Source organism: Canis lupus, chromosome 7 (assembly GCF_011100685.1).
Source record: "Canis lupus familiaris isolate Mischka breed German Shepherd chromosome 7, alternate assembly UU_Cfam_GSD_1.0, whole genome shotgun sequence".
Lineage (NCBI taxonomy): Eukaryota > Metazoa > Chordata > Mammalia > Carnivora > Canidae > Canis > Canis lupus.
In genome coordinates, this window is record NC_049228.1 from 78169003 (window position 1) to 78183973 (window position 14971).

At 37.0% G+C, this 14971-nt stretch overlaps 1 protein-coding gene across 3 annotated transcripts in view; it reads right to left on the reverse strand.

Moving 5' to 3' along the window:
- Positions 1 to 14699, reverse strand: part of CEP76 (centrosomal protein 76) — a 29470-nt gene extending 14771 nt beyond the window's left edge. For all 3 annotated transcript variants that reach the window (XM_038543917.1, XM_038543916.1, XM_038543915.1), the window contains exons 1-8: positions 14564 to 14699; positions 13383 to 13538; positions 12275 to 12356; positions 11422 to 11646; positions 10075 to 10260; positions 8121 to 8218; positions 7440 to 7568; positions 2329 to 2517 (exon numbers count right to left, since the gene is read on the reverse strand). In XM_038543917.1, the coding sequence (XP_038399845.1) occupies positions 2329 to 2517; positions 7440 to 7568; positions 8121 to 8218; positions 10075 to 10260; positions 11422 to 11646; positions 12275 to 12356; positions 13383 to 13538; positions 14564 to 14626 (1128 nt within the window). In that variant the 5' untranslated portion in view covers positions 14627 to 14699. The remainder of the gene's footprint in view (positions 1 to 2328; positions 2518 to 7439; positions 7569 to 8120; positions 8219 to 10074; positions 10261 to 11421; positions 11647 to 12274; positions 12357 to 13382; positions 13539 to 14563) is intronic.
- Positions 14700 to 14971: the final 272 nt, after the last annotated feature.

Consider the following 14971-nt stretch of genomic DNA (forward strand, 5'->3'; position numbering starts at 1 on the left):
AAAAACAAAATAGATAAAATCTCAATAGGACTTTCAAAAAATATAATATCCATTCTTTTAGATTCAGTAGTTTCTATAATAGTGAGATTTTATACTAAAAAATTTCAAAAGAAACATAATAGTACTCCCAATATTCATTGAAAAAAAATTCACTCACAAAGATATAAAAAAATTAGAAGCAAGCTACTGTAGCCAAAAGAAATAGTTACTACAATGGCAAAATAGTTATGTAGATTTTGTACACCAACTAAAGAAAACTTTACACTTATCCAACCATTAAGAAATGGAGATCATAGGGATCCCTGGGTGGCGCAGTGGTTTAGCGCCTGCCTTTGGCCCAGGGCGCGATCCTGGAGACCTGGGATCGAATCCCACGTCAGGCTCCCGGTGCATGGAGCCTGCTTCTCCCTCTGCCTGTGTCTCTGCCTCTCTCTCTCTCTCTCTGTGACTATCATAAATAAATAAAAATTAAAAAAAAAAAAATTAAAAAAAAAAAAAAAAAAAAAAAAAAAAAAAAGAAATGGAGATCATAAAAACTGTAGTTAACACATGGGAAAATGTTCATAGCATAATGTTCAATTATAAAGCAGCACACAAAATTTTATTTATACCTCAGTTATGGAAAAAAATGATATATACACAGAAGAAAAATACAAAAATATTTTTAAAAGGCGAAAAACTGGCAATAGAATTATGAGTGAAATTTCATCTTTACTATTATTGTAATGCTCTTGTTTGTGCAAAAATATCTTTTTTTAATAATTTCAAGCTTCTGGGGCACCTCAGTGGCTCAGTTGTTTAAGTATCTGCCTTTGGCTCAGATCATGATCCTGGTGTCCTGGGACTGAGCTGCACGTTGGGCTCCCTACTTAGTGGAGAGTCTGTCTCTCCTTCTCCCTCTGATCCTCCCCCGCTCGTGCTCTCACTTGCTCTCTTCCTCTCTGAATAATTTTTTTTTAATTAAGAAAAAATAATTTCAAGCTTCTAATTTAAGATGTTTTCCATTTAAACAAACTCAGGTAAACAAAATAATGAATCAAAGGGGCAATTATTTGCTTTATGAATGAATTATTTACAGTGATTTTTTAAATTTATTTGAGATAGAGCAGAGTGTGAGAGAGGGCACAAGCAGGGAGAAGGACAAAGGGAGAGGAAAAGGGAGAAGCAGGCTCCCCACTGAGCAGGGAGCCTGATGTAGGGCTTGATCCCAGGATCATGACCAGAGCCAAAGACGGATACCCAACCAACCGAGCCACCAGGCACCTCTTTATATAATAATTTTAAGTATGTATCATTCCTGCTATATTTGAAATAAAAAAAAGCTGAAATCCATACAATTTTTGAGAACCACAGCTTGAGAATAAATCAAAATAATTTTTTGATAATGTTTATTTTTTTTTCCTTTTTTGGGAAGCGGGGGAGAGAAGTAGAGAAGGACAGAGGGAGAGAGAAAAGAATCTTTTTTTTTTTGAGAGAAAAGAATCTTAAGCAGACTCCATGCTGAGTGTGGAGCTGGACTCCAGGCTCGATTCCACAACACTGAGATCATGACCTAGGCCAAAATCAAGAGTCAGATGCTTAACGGTCAGAGCCACTCAGTTGCCCGTTTTCGATTGTTTTTTTACATAAAAATCTTCCTAACAAATCAATCTAAGTGAGTTAAATAGGTTCTTCTACTGTATAAGCTTTGCTTTGTGAATAAAGACTCATACTACATATATAACCTCAGACCAAATAATATTATTTCAAAACAAATAATTTTTTTTCTATTTCAGCAGAACTGAAATGCTAAAGATAGTCTTATTGTTTTTATATTATCATTTTAGAACAGAGATTAAAAATATCAAATTATCTATAAAATTTATTGAAATCAATTTATTTAACATCAATAAATGTACACAAATTCTTAAATATATACTTACACTTGAAACTAAACAAAATACCATGCAATCTAAGATTTTCTTCCATATTCCTTTTGTACTGCTATTTTCCCTTTTAAAAAAATGTATCATCGAAGTAGCTTTTAGTACTAGAAAATAGTACTAGAAAGACCATGATTATCCCAGCATTGTCTCTAATTCAATTGAATTTACCTCTGTATCTTGATTTCTGACATTACAATACTTATCTCCACCTCACAAAAATCATATTATGCTAAGTAAGAAACTATACAAGAAAATAAAAACGCTTTTTATGTATTAAAAACACGAGATTGACTAGTTCAAACTGATCATTTATCCATTTTTCTAGGTTAATTATTTTCAAATATGATAAACTCACAATAACTATGATGTATTGCTGTTTAATTCTATTACAAGTGCAGAGTACCTTGTTTCTACAGAGAAAGGCCAGCAGAGTGCACCACTGTTCCTGTTTACCTCCTCCTCCAATAACAGGGGCTCTTTCATAACCAAGGACATTAACAAATCTCGCTGCTTGCCTTGGAGTATCCAGAAGCCTCCCAGCTCGAAGTGGTTTAATATAGGAACAAACTGGTCTGTTTATCCCATTTTCATCCTGAGGGAAGAGGGAAAAAATATTAACTGTAGGATAGATTATTCCCAATATTAACACCTTTTCTTAGAATATATTAATGTGGGATAAAATAATTCTGGATACCATTTATTGAATGCTTACCCTGCATCCAGCAGTGAAGTGCTACGCATACAATGTATCTTTTAATCCTCTTAATATCTCTTACTATTTTCATTGCATAAATGAAGAAATTGAAGCTGCAATATTATGCAACAGAGCCAGAATTCAAACCCTGAGCTATCTCCAAAACTTGTGACAGTTAAGGACCTGAACTACCATGATTCAGCAATGTCACTCTGAGATATCTGTAGCAACTGAAATCAGTATCTCAAAAAGACATCTATCTTCACATCCATGTTCACTGCAGCATCAGTCACAATAGTCAAAATATAGATAGAAACAAGTGAAATGTCCTTTAATGGATAAATAAGTGAAAAAATGTGGTATTACCCATACAACAGAATATTATTTAGCTATAAAAAAAGGAGATCCTGCCATTTGTGACAACATAGATGAATCTGAAGGGTATTATGCAAAGTGAAATAAGCCAGATAGAGAAAAACAAATCTTGTATGGTTTCCCTTACATGTGGAATCTTAAAAAAAAAAAAAAAAAAAAAAAAAGCTGATTTCATAGAAATAGAGAATAGAATGGTGATTGCCAAGGATTAGACAGAGGGAGGAACAGAGAGATATAGGCCAAAGGGTACAGATTTTCAGTTATAAGATTAAGTTCTGAGGATCTAATGGAAAACATGAGGAGTAATTAATACAGTAAACTTGAAAGCTGCTAAGAGCAGATCTTAAGTCTCCTCACCACATAGGAAAGAGGTAACTATGTAAATTGACGGATGTGTTTATTATCTTGATCTTGATAGGCATTCCACGATGTATATGTATAGCAAATATACATATATATTGTACACTTCAAATATATACAATTATATTTGTCAATTACTCCTCAATAACTTAGAAAAACAAAAGAACTCTTCTGAAAACAGAACAGGCAGGTGGGTAGGGGATGGAGAGGGGATCTAAGTCACAGTATCCTTTCATATTATCATAAAGAACTTAATACTGTATATCCAAACAGAATAACTCTTCTGATTTACTAATATAACAACAAATTATCAGAGCTCATTTTCAGTTTGTTTCCATTACACCTGGAGATCCACAGGAAACAAGGATTTGTTAACCAAGTCAACTGCAAGCAGAGTTCTGAAAACCATTTAAGGAAAACATTTTACATTTTTAAATATAAATATATGATGTATCCTAGCATTTAAGGTAACTACAGTGCATACAAAAGTCTCTGGTGATGGTCCACCACTGTGCGTTTAGAGTTAATATTACCAAAGCCTGCATATCCCTTAACTTCATGATTACTGAGATGACAAAATCAAAACACTATTTTCTATTCAAAATTCAAAGACAATTTAACACACTGTGTCATGGCAAGGCTCCTCAGAAACAAAGTCTAATAACTCAGCTAACAGAAAAACAACTGTTTTGATTATCAGAACTACTGATGTCTTTCTATACCACAAAAACATCACCTCTCTCCACTATAATCCCAAACCTTAGGAAGGAAAACAAAACAAAACAGCCCTTTTACATTTAATTATAGCAAGAAAGATAATAAATTTTTTGATGTAGAGCGAAGTATTATTATGATTTGACTTTTAACTATGGTTCTCAATTCTAAAAGGCACTGATATTTTTTTCCTTGTCTCTCCCACCCCACTGTTACCTCCATGGCTCAAACACATCCATGGTGATCTCTTTGTTACTCTCCATCTCCCCATGCAATCTTGGGAGTCAGAAATAGACAGAACAAAGGAATCAGCTAGAAAAAAAGCTCAAGTAGAATGAAGAATCAAAGACAATTAAGGAAACTAAGGAACAGAGGAAGACAAGAGATTTAAGCAAAGGGTGTTTCATGGCATTTATTTTATTTCTTTTAAAGATTTTATTTATTTATTTATGAGAGACACAGAGAGAGAGGCAGAGACACAGGCAGAGGGAGAAGTAGACTCCCTGCAGGGAGCCCGATGTGGGACTTGATCCCAGGATCCTGGGATCACAACCTAAGCAGACACTCAACCACTGAGCAACCCAGGTGCCCCCATAGCATTCATTTTAAAAACAGAAAACCATGATTCTAATTTTGGAGGGAAGTAGAAAACTGTTATTTGGATTTCTTTCATATTAACTCAATGTTATTACTGATCTAGTATAGTGTTGGAATATTAAGTCTTGAAATCACAATCTGAATATTAGAAGGATAACCTCAGTCTTCAAGTGATTTATAACACTTTTTTTATATTTTAAAAAAGATTTTATTTATTTATTCATGAGAGACACATACAGAGAGAGAGAAAGAGACAGAGACAGAGAGAGACCGAGACATAGGCAGAGGGAGAAGCAGGCTCCATGCAGGGAGCCTGATGTGGGACTCAATCCTGGGACTCCAGGATCACGCCCTGAGCCAAAGGCAGATGCTCAACTGCTGAACCACCCAGGCATCCCTATAACATTTTCTTAAATCTTAATGGTCAATTTCTATGACTTATTTTAAAATTTCTTGCACTAGAAAATTTAAGTTATCGTTAAGTAAATTACTATTGTACTACAGCAAAACAAGCAAGGGAGGAAAAATAAGTACAACAGATTATTATGTATAATACTATTGTACTACAGCAAAACAAGCAAGGGAGGAAACATAAGTCAACAGATTATTATGTATAACAACTTGGAGGATTCTACAGCTGTTACAATAAAGGTAATTAACTGAGTTCCTGAGTGGGCCATTTAGTCCTATTCTTACAACTTCACTATCAGAAAGGAAAGGAATGAGTACCTAAAAAGTGGATGCATTTACCCTAAGACAATCATCAAAAGTAGCATCTTAGAATACAAGATAGATCATTGTTTCATTACAGCAGTATTTCTCATATTATCCATAATACCTCAAATGAAATGTCTTGAAAATTTCAATATTTCAGCTTCTAAACCTGCACTGTCCCATTAAGAATGCCACTAACCCTGTGTAGCTATTTAAATTTTAATTAAAATTAAAATAAAATGTAAAATTCAGTTCTTTATTGCAACATTTTACACACTCAATAGGTCAATGGCTATCATACTGGACAGCACAGAGAACATTTCCCTCACTGCAGAGACAGTGTTGCTGTAAATTATTTTCTCTTATGCCTAGAAGCACTGGAAATTCATTTTCAGACCATGTATAATAATTTTTTGGTTTAAAATTTTTTGTGCATTTTTTTGTGCAGTTTTTGTGATAAGATTGACTGTCCTAAATAAATGCTATTGTTTCTTAACTTCATATCTAGTCAAATATAGAAAGAAGCAGCAAAGATACTTCTGGGGAACTGAAGTAAAATAAACATTTATTTACTCTCTGTATGTCCAGAGGTGGTCCAGTCAAACCAAAAATGCCCTAGTCAAAACTGCAACTCAATGGAGTCTCCATGACTGAGCTGCTATTTGATCTTAGGAAAAAATCTTCACTCTTCTATTCTTTATACTGTTTATTTTTTATAAAATAGTAGAAACTCCTGGCCAACTGACAATCTCATATGGTTACCATGAGACTAAGTGACCTTATGTAGTCAAATCTTCTTACAATGAATTCTAAGAGATGGAAACTTGTTTAAGTAGTATTTCCTTAAAAAAAAAAAAAAAAAAAGATTTTGCATAACTGCATATCTCCTCCTATTCCTCCTCCTCTTTCCTTTGTCATTTTTCTGGTCTACTTGCTCATCCACCCATTCTTCTCTAGTCCCAGATTCCTTACATAACCTCACCTCAGACTAAACACACAGCAGAGAGCCAGTTATATTTTGACTGGTTTCTCTTTGCCCCATCCTGGCATCAATGCTATCTTGTCTGCCCTGTTAAACAATGCATAGACAATGCTACTGAAAAGCAAGAAGCCATTTCCCACATTTCCATCCCTACTCAACTAGGCTCTCCCACTTCTAAGCTCCTCATCTACAAACTGACCTACTCTTAGTCCATCCTACTATGTAGGGTAAAACTAGATGAATGCACAGGATCTGAGAAAGATCAGTCAAAATAATACCACACTATAACTCTTATAAAAGCATCTACATAAGGCTAACTATATATAAAAAATTTGAATGATTCCTCAAAAGTTACAAAAAACATGGATCTGATCATATATTTTATTCTGATTTGATAATGAGAGAAAATAAGCTTAGGCTGTAGGAAAAATAGAAGCATATCTATATATAACTGAAATGCTGCAGTTAAATATTACTTGTCACAGGCTCAGAGATGGTGGCTATATAGAATTATTACATATAAGACTGTCTTTAAGAAAATAGCCCAACAAAATATATTTCTAAACATATGTGCCCATAGCCCCAATTCTGCACATCAAAGCTGAATTTACATTATCAACTGCAAAGTATTCTAGTATTTAATCATTTAGTACTAAATATCACACTCCCAACTTAAACAAAATGGGTTTTTATCTATTTTAAATCAAATATATTAAAAAAAAGGTTTAAAAAAATTGAAATGAGGGACACCTAGGTAGCTCAGCAGTTGAGCATCTGCCTTCACTCAGGACATGATCCCAGAGTCCCAGGATCCTGTTACGTATCAGGCTCCCCACGGGGATTCTGCTTCTCTCTCTGCCTGGTGTCTGCCTTTCTCATGAATAAACAAAATCTTTTTAAAAAAAATTGAAAATGAAAAGCAAAATAAAATATCGCGTTACATCACCTACTCAGCGAAAGAGAATATTACAAAATCATATTCAATTTTTACAAATAAACTTTCATTTGTCAGGAATACATTTTAACAATTCACCTTAAATGAAACTTATATATACAACAGTAAATATTAAACACAAACCTGTGCAAAAATCTTGACCAGCCGTGAGTTGTGTGAGGGTCGAATTTGCAAATATTCTCTCCACCACTGCTTTGCATATACAAGAAATAATCGCTCTTTCTCTGCAGTTTTCTGACGTTCCAAAGCAAGCTTGAAATTAAAAAATATATATATATTTTTCCTCCTTAAATACTATAAAATAATTAACAATTCTACATACTTCCCTCCATCTCTATCACCACCCTAACCGTAAGCCATCATCTCCATCATCTGTAACAGCTTCCTGACAGACTTCCCTGTGTCTATACTACCCCTCCCCTTATAATCTAGTTTCCATATAATGGTCAGTGATCTTTTTTTCTCCCAAGACAAATTTTTTTTTAAAGATCTTATTCATTTATTTCAGACAGAGTGAGAAACATCACAGAGGGAGAGGGAGAAGCAGACCCCTTGCCCAGGAGAGAGCCTGACGTGGGGCTCAATCACGGGACACTTAGACCATGAGCCGAGCCAAAGGCAGATGCTTAAACAACTGAGGCACCCCAAGATAAAATTTTTTTAATAATAAATTGTATTGTCATTCTCTTGCTTAAAACCAGTTAAGTGGTAATTTTCCAAAAAGAAATTACTTTCTAGGATCAATAGATAAATATACTACTATGAAAACAAATACACAAAGAAGAGAAATTCAGAATCATTTACCTGTGTGTTCACTACTTCCTGAGATAATGTCTGATTGAGTGGTGGGTACATCTCAAGTTTTATATTTAAAATACCAACAGAAACTTTTGATTCTGTGCCTATAAATATAAACAAATATTTAGAACTTCAGAGGTTTCCAGACTATGTATATTTAGTCAACCAAAGTCTAACCAAAATAATCTAAGAATTTTGGCTTTACCACTTACGTGAAATACAGATAATATTCAACATCTTTAATATTCATATTAAAAACAATTCAAATCAGTTTTTATTTTGCATAAAGACCTTGATCTAGTTGTAAGATTATCTATTTTTTGAGCTTGCTTATTACATTTTAAAGGGCTATTTGGATCTAAAGGATTTGGTATTCTTAATTTTTATCTTCATTAAACGTATACCAACCAGATTTACATTAAAAACAAAGTAAAGCAACTGTTAACATCTGGTTCTCAGGAAATATTTATACTTTGTCACATATAATAATTCCTTCCCATTTTTCGCATCACATCCATACCTGGATTTAAACAATTTGAAAACAAATACACTTTTTACAAGAACTATCTACTATTCCTCTGGTGAATCAGAATATACTTGTTTCTTGGTCACTACTATGATAATCATGTTAGGCCTATATTTGAAGACAAATAATGTGTATCTTTTGGAAATACATATATCCCACAAAAAACTTGTGCCCTTACTTTCTATTTAAGGAAAACCACATTCTGGGTATGACTTATCAAAATCTAAAGTACTAAAGCTATACCGTCCACCAACCAGGTTTGACTCTGTGACTTAGTTTCAATACCAAAGTAATTCCCTTATATGTTATGCATAAAATACTGGTAGGTTTTATTCTATTAGAAAATACATATCACACATCAGATAGTTCCCAAGAGTCCAAGGAAACAATGGTGAATAAAATAGGCACCATCTCTCTCCTCAAGGAGTATTATTCATAGATCCTGTCAATGAACAAGTCAGCACCTCTTTGAGTCCCATATTCCCACATGTAAAATGTTGGAAAAGTATCACCTCCATATTCTGTAAGAACCACTGCTGCAGGAAGGCACTGATACTAATGGGGGATGCACTGTACACTGGAGTGTGCTGGAGTAGAGTTTTTACATATGCATCTGTGTGAAGAATCCTACTGTTCTTTATAGCCTTATATGCAATCAAATAAATTTGAAGAAAAAAAATAAGCCCCTGAAAAAAAAATTTTTCCTTACAAGATCAGTTTGACTGTATAGTTCTATACCCTTTTTTTTTTAAGACTTTATTTATTTATTCGTGAGAGACACACACACACAGATTGAGAGAGAGAGAGGAGGCAGAGACACAGACAGAGGGAGAAGCAGGCTCCATGCAGGGAGCCCGACACGGGACTCGATCCCAGGTCTCCAGGATCAGGCCCTAGGCCGAAGGCAGTGCTAAACCACTTAGCCACCCAGGCTGCCCTAGTTCTTTACTAACATGCTTCACGGCATTTCCCAAGACCCCAATACTAGAGTCCAAATGTAATTTTGATGAAATTCTTTTTTTAAGTATTTTATTAAGTATTTATCTATTTGAGAGAGAGGACGCACACAAGCACAAGAGGAAAGGGGGGAGGGGAAGAGAGAGAGAGAGAGAGAGAGAATCTGTTTTTTTTTTTTTTTTCTATTTTTTTTGAGAGAAAGAAATCTTAAGCAGACTCCTCCACACTGAGCCCAGAGCCTGATGCAGAGCTTGGATCTCATGACCCTAAGACCATGACCCTAAGATCACGAACTGAGCCAAAATCAAGAGTGGAAATCTAGAGTCGGATACTTAAGTGACTGCACCATGCAGGCACTCCCTAATGAAAGTTTTTTTACATGTTTCCTGTTTGGTTTACAAAGGCATTCAGAAAACATAAAATGCATTTATAAACAAGCTATGGCTATAAAAAGGTAACAGTGATGAATCATCATACCTACACCCATAAGCTCCACAGTAAGACTGGTCACTCCATTTTCTGAGCCCAAAACTGATCGCCATTCGAGAAAATAGGATGCTACTAAAGTAGTCTCACCAAATATGTCTGTTTTGATTAGCACCATATGAACTGGATCACTTATTGATAACATTGTTGTTGAATCAGCCATTCTAGTTCCATCACCTGGCAACATAAACCAAATGCATCACATTACATATTCCATTAGACCAACATAGAAGAATACGTTTATTGCAAAGGATACTAATATACTTACATAAAACCAAATAAAATAATTTGGTAATGCCTCAGAAACCATGCAACAGATTACTTAATTTAAAAAGTACAATCCTGGGGCGCCTGGGGAGCTCTGTCAGCTAAGCGTCTGCCTTTGGCTCAGGTCATGATCTAAGGGTCCTGAGATGGATCCCCAGGTCACACCCCCTGCTCAGCAGGGAGTCTGCTTCTCCCTCTCCCCAACACTCTCTGCTTGTGCTCACTTGTGCTCTCTCAAATAAAATCTTTAAAAAAAAAAAATAAACAGCCTTATTAGGGTAACCTTTTTCACCAAGGGCAAAAAAATCTTTTCATACTGTATTAGCCATCTTAGCAATCTAAATTTCTAAAGGTGTAATTTTTTAGCTTTGCTAAGCAAACACATTATTAAGATTTCTATATTGAAATAACATAAAATACAGTTACAGAAATAATATAAGAATTATAGGAATCAGGTATATAATTTTAAAAAACTAGTTACAGACTCCCATCTTACCTTTATTTCTCAAAGTTACATAACATGATAAACCTAGCTATCCTTCATAAATGAGAAGAATTATGTCTTGTTCTTCACTAGATCCTCAGCACTTGCCTAGTACAGTATAACGCATCTAGCAGGCATTCATTGATTGGTTGATTGACTGATTTTGGGGAGGGGGGCGGAGAGGGAGAGGGAGAAAGAAATCTCAAGTAGACTCTGTGCTGAGCGCAGAGCCCGATGCAGGGCTCAAACCCACAACACTAAGATCATGCATGACCTGAGCCAAAATAAGGAGTCAGATACTTAACCGACTACAGCACCCAGGCAACCCCCTAACAGATATTTAAATGTTTACTACTTAAGAAGCAACCATTAAAACAGTAAAAATAAAAAATCTTAAGGAAAAATTATTTAGCAGAAAATAAAGCAAAAAGGTAGAAGTAATTTATGTAAAAAAGAGCAGTGGAGAAAATAAAAGCAAAGTAGGAAGATTCAATCATCATAAAACTCTCCTTCTAGCAAAAGTTATGTTACCATAAAACCTAACAAATATTTACTCAATTAAATGACAAGTTATTATTGCTCCTTACCTAAGCTTTCTCTGTGTACTTCAAGTAAAAAGCCATCATGAAAATCTGGTTCACAGGCACATGGAACAGGTTTAGAACGAAAACGTTGGTTTCGAAAATGTAAACATAGAGTAAAGGTTGAACAAACTTGTCCAGGTAAAGGCTCAGGTTCTTGTAGATGTTCCAAGAAAGCTTTTCCACCCAAAACCTGAAGGTAAAGATACCTCCGTGTTGGATCAATATTAGCTGTAAAGTGTAGCAATATATATGAGGAAACTGCCAAACAACTTAAGGAATGTGATCAAGACAATAGGAAATAATAACTTGACAGAAATAAAACCAAAGACTAAATTAAAAAAGTAACAAATTTACTGTATACCAGGACCATTTGAAACCAAGAAAGAAAACATACACAATAAGATATATTTTTATCGGAGTTTTTATATTCTGGGTACTTTCTCCCAGCTAGAAAAGAGTCAGAGCCAAGGCTTAAGAAACCTTTGCTCTTCAGGTGCTTATCTAATAACACGCCTTCACCGCCAAAGCCAAACCAAACAAATATAAACTCAGCAAGTGTACTTTTTAGGCAATTACCGTTAAAAAAGCAAAGCTGTACAATGTTTATAAAACATATTATTAAAACATGAGAAACAGGTAATTCTGTTTTTGCTTCCACTCTGTGATATACTAAAGCTTCTGACATACACAACTTGGTGCAAAACAGAATCTAAGTTTTTTGGATGATTAATTACAAAAATGGTAAGAATCTCATTCGAGAAGGAAAAAAATGGTTTTCATCAAATACCAAACACTACAGCACATCAATATGTAGTACGGTGCAAAACGAAATCAATGTTAAAAGAAATATACATACTTTTTTTTAACAACGTTGATTGTCTATCAGTAAAACAAACAGGTTGTTTTGGAGAGGAAGGTAGTTCTTGATCAACACTGTCCTAGAAAGGTGGGAAAAAAGATGAAAACAAATTAGAAAACAAAAATTATAGCTAAGCAAAGAAACATCAACAATGGGTGGGACTAAGAACTAAACAGAAGTATACAGGATAAAGCCCCCTCAAGGAAACTCTTATTTTCCCAGCATAATTAAAATAATGAAAAGAGTTGATGAACTGGTCACTCCTAAACTTTAATAAGGAAATAAACTGTCTTCAGTGTCCACAGAATGCTATTAACAAATCCTTAATACCTTAAACAAGGTTAAACTTTTTCTAAACCTAATATGACATTTGGCTTATGATTCTACCATGAACTGATTTTAATAAGGAAATGACATTCACACAGCAGAAGCTGTTACTGGGTCAATTTTCAAACAAATGGGTTTATAAACCTCAAAAACCAAAAAAGGAGGCTGTATTAAAATACTTATTCCCTGATGTATTATGCACTCCATCCAATTTTTACATTATACTACTCATGTATTATTAGGTCACAGTTTCTCATTATTGCCTCATTTTCAAAAGAAGGCCCACTTACTATTTTGTGCACGGAGGCTTATCATCTCACTACCGACCTATTTGTATAAAGAGATTTGAAGGTTCTTACACAATTATTTTCTTTAAAAATTTGATAATCTGTTAATCACAGAGAATGAAGTTCTAAAACAATGTATTTAAAAAATATGCCTAATCTAAAAAAAATTATAAAACACTACTTGCGAAAAAGAACTAGGTTATGGTGAACTAATTTCACTAAAATATGTATACTTACAGATACAGACCTAGGGAATAACAACAGAAAATTCTGTCACTGTAAAGAGAAATATGGTATGTAACTCCAATCTCATTGATACATAATCCCACTTGCTACATTCAAGGGTAGAGTGAACTTATAGTAAGGATATTACCAGACAAAAATGGCCTTTTAAAGTGATTTTACTAAAAACAGGCCCCAAATATGGACCCAATAAGCAGCATTATGCCCAGGAACATATTCTCAAAATTCTTCCCCACCAAACTACTCACAGTAACAAAATTAAGTTCTTTCATCACATCATCAATGATTCCCCGACGTCTAAGGGCTTTGATCAAATCTTCCGTTGATAACTGTTGTTGATCAGGTGCCAATTCTTCCCGTATTGTCTCTGCAAGGATTTCTCTTATTCTGCCATGGACATCCATCTATGTAGAAAACTTGCAATATAACTCACGTTTATAAAGCTGACAAACATTGCCAATTAGCTAATTTCTTTCTAAAGCACCCAAAGGAAAAAAAAAATAATGGGAGAGTACTAGGGGCACCCGGGGGGCTCAGCGGTTGAGCGTCTCCCTTCCGCTCAGGGCGTGACCCCAGGGTCCCGGGATCGGATCGAGTGCCACATCGGGCTCCCTGCAGCGGACCTGCTTCTCCCTCTGTGTGTCTCAGGAATCAATAAATATCTAAAAAACAATAATGGGAGAGTGGACAAAATTCAAGACGGCTTTTCAAGCTAATAGTAAGTGTAAAATTATCGCTAGAATTCAATGAGAATAAAGCTAAGACTTTTATTTCATCCTAAATTTCTCTTAGCACAAATTCTAGAAATAATCTCTACTGGCTATCTACTACCTTTGTTACCATTTCCCCACAAATAACATTCAACGAAAACAGGCCTATTGGGAGTGTAGTATACGCAAGAGAACACAGACCTGGACTAGGAGATCAGAGTATGAATTTCAACGTTGAGCTTATGAGACGTGACCCTGAGTTGATCCGTTTACCCTGCATGAGTCTGGAAAAGATTACTGCAGGCTCAGGTCAAAGATGCTTTACACTGAGCACGGGACCTGGCATACAGGTGCACAGCAAACGGCAGCTTTCAGGGCTTCAGCTCCCTGCGTTCGGGGCTCTCGCTGGGCTCCGAAGGGCCGCAAGCACTCTCCGTGCAGACCTTCAGGAACGTCCCCCTGGCTCAACTTCAAGACACGAGTTTCACCCTTAAAGTAACTCTCACTCCTACCCTCCGAACATACATCTGCTGCAGCCCAGCTGGTATTCGGCCTGGCACCCCGAAGCCGCGGGGTGAGCGCCTCCTCCTCAGCGCGGCTGAGGCTGCCCTTCGCCGAGGCTGGAGGCGGCCCGGGCTGCACACTCGGAGCCCCCCGCCCGCGCCGCCGTCGGCCTCGCCCGGGACGCCAGGCGGGCGGCGCCAGGGCCGGACCCTCACCTTGCTCAGCTGCTGGTGGATGAGCTGCTTCAGCTCGGAGGCCTTCTCCGGAGGCAGCGACATGCTGCGGCCGCCGCTCGCCGCGCTTCCCCCGCCTCGGGCGCGCCCGGCCGGCCCCGGGGTGCCAGTAGCCGCGGGGCGGAGCCGCCGACCGCTCGGCCTCGCGCAGCTCCCGGGGGGCGCGGCGCCGCGTCAGGGCCGCGGCTGGGCGGGAGCCGAGGCGGCGGCGGCGGCGGCGCTCAACCGTGGCTTTCAAACGGCGCGGACTGCCGGGGCGCGGGCTGCCCCCGTCCGTGCCTGACCACGTCCGCCTCCGCTCCCGGCCTGGGGACGCCCACCGCGCCAGCCCACGCTCCCCGCCGCCCTGCCCCGCGGGGGTCTCCGCCCGCACTGCCCGCCCCCATCTCC